At 43.1% G+C, this 5,922-nt stretch overlaps 1 protein-coding gene across 1 annotated transcript; it reads right to left on the bottom strand.

The window, feature by feature from the left end:
- Positions 1 to 1,851: 1,851 nt before the first annotated feature.
- LOC115764728 (gustatory receptor for bitter taste 93a) lies at positions 1,852 to 5,922 on the bottom strand. The gene is made up of 3 exons (XM_030707938.1): positions 5,842 to 5,922; positions 2,480 to 3,703; positions 1,852 to 2,046 (listed from the first exon to the last, which is right to left on the bottom strand). Exons 1-3 carry the CDS (start codon positions 5,920 to 5,922, stop codon positions 1,852 to 1,854), a joined length of 1,500 nt encoding a protein of 499 aa, XP_030563798.1.

The raw sequence follows: 5,922 nt of genomic DNA, 5'->3' as shown, positions 1-5,922 counted from the left end.
CAGTAGAAATATATATATATATATATATATATATATATATCCGTATATCCATATATAGCTATATATAGAATAGCGCTGGTTCAAAGATATCTTTTAGATATTTTATATAGTTATATTTTATATATCTTTAAACCTTTTGCGGCAGTGCCAAGAGCAGGTTTAACGCTCGCTTGTACCTACAGTCTTATAGATTTGGATCGTTTGGATTATTACGGCATTACAGGGTATTAAGTCTTCGACCTGTCGTGCATTTTGCTTGTTGTTTTTTTTCGCCGTTTTGTTTGCTTTGTTCAGTGCATGAGTATTTCGCCAAGCGGATCACACACTGAACGCACACGGGTCAGCAACGGTGCCGGGTTCAGGTTCAGCTGACGACACTCCCGACCAACCTCGACAGTATATATATATTGTGTGTGTGCATATATGTACTCGGACGGGATATATCTGTATAATAGGCGTGACAAGCGCGTTACGCTCGGCTGGCGCCCAAAAATAATCAAAGACAAAGACGCTTTCGTAGATGACGATGTTGATAATGGGGCGGGCGGAGTGGGCGGAGCAGGAACTGTCTGTGCCAGACATAGCTATGATAATTACGCCGTGTTAGGCTACGAACTCCGGACATCGTTGTTGTTGTTGTTATTTGGCTGCCTAACGAGCAGCGACTTCTCAGCACCACCCATCTCCGAATTGTATCAGCTGGGGCACGTATAATGGGGCACAATATAATGAACGATAATATGGGCAGCATGAATTTTAGAAAGAGCGCCAAGAAATTTCGATTTACAAATGGGGTTGCGTGGGCCGAGAAAGCGTTTCCATTGTCTAAGTCAAAGCTCATAAAGGCACAGCTTGGCACTTTCCGTGGAATAAACTGGGTCTCGGGCTGTTGCAGTTTCAAATTATAAGTGCATTTCAGCTTTTGTATATTCCAGTTTTTGTTCAACCCATTTAGCTTCCTTTCGATATGACGTCATTCCAAATGTGCTGCACCCCATCGTAACATCATAATTTACGAGCCTATTGAGTTACACGATTTGATAATGCATTAATGAAAACCAATTGGGGTTGTTTTCTCAATATCTCTTTTCACAATACCTATACATACATATATTTATACAGATAATTATTACTTTTTACATATACATTTATATTACCATTAAAGATCAAAAAGATTAGTCCTAGCCTTGAATTAATACTGTGCTTAGCGCTCTTCTATACGATATTCATGTGCTTAAGCATTGCCCAGGGGATTTATATATTCCTATATATATATATATCTATGGCACGCACGGACCAGACAAATTTACTGATATTAATCTGAAGTATCTCTCTCCCTCTCTCTCTCTCTCTCTCTTTCACGCATTCGCCCTGTCTTTATTCTATATGGTCTCTTTCTTTCTCTCTCTTTGATTATTTTTCCAACTGCCGTTCTCTCTTTTCCTCTCGGTCTCAGCTTGCTTCTGTTACATTTTCACTCCTCTCTCTCTCTCTCTCTCTCTCTCTCGCTCTCTCTCTCTTTTATTTACTTTCTGTTTGTCTCTCACTTTTTTACTTACTCATTCACAGTCTTTCATATCGCCTTTCTATGCGATTTTCATGAATTCAAGTTATGTTCACAAGTTTGGAATAGAAAGGGAACTAGCTCAGGCGTTTTATACAAAGTGCTCAGATTTCAGCGAATGCTTGTGTGTACATTTTTTTGTACCTACATAAACACGTTTGTGTGTTGGTGTAATCGTATACTGTTTATAGGGTATTTCCTAGTCAAGCACATCAAGTTATTTGAGTATTTTTTCCGCCTCATTTCGAAAAATACGTCATTGCATGCGTTCTACTTAATGGAACTGATTATGATTGTTTTATGCTTTCTGGCAATTCGTCGGCTACTTCGAAGCCGCCAGTAAAAGCAAATTGTATCAATATAAATAGATACGCGATAATGGCCGATAATATTGTTGGTATAAATCCATTGTTCAGCTGAAGGATGCCCAGCACTTTGATTTCCAATTGCTGCGTTTGTAGCTGATTCAGAAAGGATTCCACCTGTTGCAAAAGAGTGCAGATAAAGTTTCTTATGTTTATACCCTGAAGCCCTTTTATATGGGTGAAAGGGTATAATGGTTTTGTGTAAATGTATGTAACAGGTATAAAGTATATATACTCATATTAACTCAAAACCTGGCTTGTCCGTGTGCATGAATGTCTTAATATCGGAGGGAAATGTAGTATGGAAACTTTTGTATAGTATTCAGAGATCCAGAACATTTTGGCTTTTGGATACCTCTCACTTTCCATCAAAATTGTGAGAAAAAAACGTATCTCTGGAGGTACAAGACTTTGATATCTACACTTAATTGAATGTGCACTGAAATCGATCGGACAATAAGCTCCGATTCTGATTGTAATGACAGACTGACCTTGGGCTTAGGGTATTCCCTAGTCGGACACTTCCGACTGGAGCATATATAAGACTTACGCTCTTGTCCCATCGCTGGTCAATGTCGGTGCAGACGATATCCAGCGGCAAGATCTGTGGCATCTGTGATTTCTTGATTGTGAAATCCGCGCACATGATCAAGAGCACAATGTTGGCCATCTTAATGCAGACCATCAAGATGGGCACCAGTTCGCCCTGCGCAGCCTCCAGATAGTTCAAAATGTACTCGTACAGCATTAGCAGCAAGACAATAAAATTGTAATAAATATAGAATAAGATCTGCCATTGGAAAATGCTCCGGAACGAGAGCGTCACGTTATACAGCTCGTTATAGATGACACCACAGGCCTCCAGTTCATCGGCCCGATCGCAGAGCAGACACATGCGCTTATAATGGCTGAGGGGCACATGGGAATACGACTCGTATTCGGATTCGGATTCGTCATCCGACTGCAGCTCCTGGCCATCGATGTCAATGGAGCGCATTTGCCGCAGCATCGTCGCAATGTGCGCGCCCATGTGCTCGTAGAGCAGGCCGGAGACGAAGAAGCCCAGGAAACAGGCGTCCAGCAGGAAGAGCGTGCCCAGCCACAGGTAAATGGCAATCAGGCCGCCGATCACCTGACCAATCTCCAGATGGATTATGTGCTCCAGCGGCAGCAGCTGCGGCACCTCGTAGAGGCAACCGGCGAGCGTTAAAAGCAGCTTCAGAGCCGTGAATACGGTGAACTTGAGCGGCAGCAGCTGTTGGGTCCGGGTCAGCGCACAGATGTGTCCATAGAGCGCAATATAGCGATTCAGTATGGCCATAAATCGGGACTCGGCGCGCACCTGCATGATGAAGGAGCCGACCGCAAAGACGGTCACCGAGCCGGACTGCATCATGGCAATCAGAGCTGCGTAGCTTTGGCTACTCTTCACGGATCTAAACATGCTCGGAATCATGGTCCAGTATATGTTAACCAATATGGCGCGCCACAATATGATCAACAGCCGATTGCACTGCTGTCGCGGCGCCTTCAGCTGCACCGGCTCCCGCTCCAGATCCAGCGAACTGGACAACAGCGACAATCCGCGCGCCGCTTGGTAAAGCGCCAGCAGGAGCCGGCGCGAACTTAGCTCCACGCGACCAACTGCTGCGGCTTGTGGCTTGTGCTTGGTCATGGCCAGACATGGACTGAAAATGTCTGTACTGGTTGTCCCATGTCCTGCCCGCTGACAGGGCACAAGCTTCAAAGGGCCGGTGGAGCTGTACAGTTGTTGCTGTTGTTGATTTTATTAATTGAATGTGTCTAGATATCGGCAATTGCGTTTCACGCTTCGCTGAGTGCCTCGCTGACTGATTAGCCGAGCCCGGAGCTGGACACGGAGACGGAGACGGACACGGAGACGGAGACGGAGCCCAGCGCGATACGAGCATACCCGCCCGTTGATGGACAGGGCGAGCAGTGCCCGCTGCCCCCCCCCCCCCCCTTTGACCCACATGGAACGCACATTGGAACAGATGTTGCTCAAAATAGGGCGTAAAATGATATTTCGATATTTCTATTTTCGCTGCGAACTGTTTGCCTTTCGACGAAACTGAAGACTTGCCTAATTGTATCCAAAGGCGTGTATTATAATTTGCATTCAGGTAAATATAACTTTCTTATATTTATTATTAAAATGTATTTTTTATATTTTTGCTAAGATCTATATTCTCTTCAGGCATTGTAGAAAAAAGAATAATCTATCTACAAGATACATTTGCTGCAGTATATTTAATACATATTTTATATATGCATGTTATTACAGACTGGATCCTTAGATAGGATGGCAGCCCAGCTGAGCGCAAGACAGTTGAGATTGGAGAAGTTTTCACAATTAAGGAATGTGAGGAATGTGGAAATTCGCTTTCATGGCATATCTATCGTCTGGATGTAAGTGAAAAGTTTTGCCTGATAACCTGGCCCTTACTCTAACTCGACTTCAGATATCGTAATCTACGTGCTGGTGAGTTTTGACCCGAAAATAGAGTCCAGTCCTCTCTCAACATTTTACGAAAATAATTCAATTCGCGTATGATTGATATTGAAACTTGGTATAATAAGTATTTGTCAATTAATATTACATTTTATTCGATTTTATTTTTGATTTTTCAACAATTTTGACATACTGATTAAATTTTATATACAGATAAGTACTTACTGAATCAGAGATCCGGGAATTGGTTATTCTTTTTGATTATTACCATTATAAATATGGCTTCTGGTAAAATGTCGCTAAGTGTCATACATTTTAAAATGGGCAGACAACAGAGTATAACTCCGACCCCATAAGGTGTATGCATATATTCTTGATCAGGATCAGTTCTGTCTTTCTGTCGATATCGAAAGCTACTTAAGCTGGAGACTTGAATTCTATATCGATAATAATCGATTTGAGACTCGGTTTTTAAGCATACCCCAACATCTATAATGGTTAGATATAGCAAAATCTAGTACATTTCCCATTTTAGTTACCTGCCGCATTCTTCAGAATGGAGAAATCTTTCTTTCTGGTATCTACACACATTTGGATGGCATAGATCGGATCATCTTTCCAGAATATATTTCCCATAATTTGAATAAAAGTAAAAAAGTAGAGTTTGGGTTGGGTTTACTGTTCCGTATCCGTAGAATAGGAATAAATTAGATAATTAGTTAGAAAAGTAATTAGCTGCATCTCGCTTCAGGGTATCCCTAGTCGGGCATGCCCGGCTTGAGTACTTCGACTTGTTCAATATGAATTTCCTAACAATTTCAATTCACTTGCAAGCAATTATAAAGGGCCGATTGTTGTTGACGTTAGTTGCCGTTGTTGTTGTTGTTGTTGTTGTTGTTGTTGCACTCCCACAGTTGCGAGTTGCCAAACACGTTTGCTGGACATTAGAATGTGACGCGGTTCAACGAACTGCCGCAAAGAGCATTATCCAGCTGGAGGAGGAAGTGTTGTATGCCCAAAGACGGGCAATAGAAATAACAAAGTCAATAGCCTTTAAGTTGCTGCCACAACAAGCCAGAACGACAACAACAACAACGAGAACAACAACAACAACGACAACAACAACGAGAACAACAACAACAATCAGCAACAGGTCTAGGCTGGATGTTGTTGCTCCTGGCCCGATCATTGCCGCTGACAACGCTGCGGCAAGCAGGCGTGCAACAAGCCCTGCCACATAACTGGTTTTTCCGATGAAGCCAAAGCCAAAGCCTGGCCTAGCCTAGGCCCGGCCATAGATAGATAGATAGTAGACTCAACTGCAGTACAGCATCCTGCTGCAACTGCAACTGCAACCAGTTTACGTACAGTCCGACGTCCGATGCCCGACTCTCGACTTTCCACTATTCATCGCGTCCGTGTTATTGCAGCCCAAGTACATGAAGTAATTGCATGGAGCAGGCCTGACCCCAGCCGTGATGCTGCTGCTGCTGCTGCTGCTGCTGCAGCTGGGGCTCCAT

The sequence above is a fragment of the Drosophila novamexicana genome, unplaced genomic scaffold (genome assembly GCF_003285875.2).
Source record: "Drosophila novamexicana strain 15010-1031.04,08,12 unplaced genomic scaffold, DnovRS2.1 tig00000870-arrow-arrow-pilon, whole genome shotgun sequence".
Taxonomy (NCBI): Eukaryota; Metazoa; Arthropoda; class Insecta; order Diptera; family Drosophilidae; genus Drosophila; species Drosophila novamexicana.
This window is presented reverse-complemented; position numbering and strand designations above follow the sequence as displayed.

Bases quoted from the DNA above. Each gene is read 5' to 3' on its own strand.
- LOC115764728 (XM_030707938.1), bottom strand. From the start codon at position 5,922: ATGGAGCCCCAGCTGCAGCAGCAGCAGCAGCAGCAGCAGCATCACGGC. The intron at 3,704-5,841 runs GTACTTGGGCTG...AATCAACAACAG, and splicing joins GCTCCATGCAATTACTTCAT to CAACAACTGTACAGCTCCAC. The intron at 2,047-2,479 runs GTAAGTCTTATA...CTTTTGCAACAG, and splicing joins ACCAGCGATGGGACAAGAGC to GTGGAATCCTTTCTGAATCA.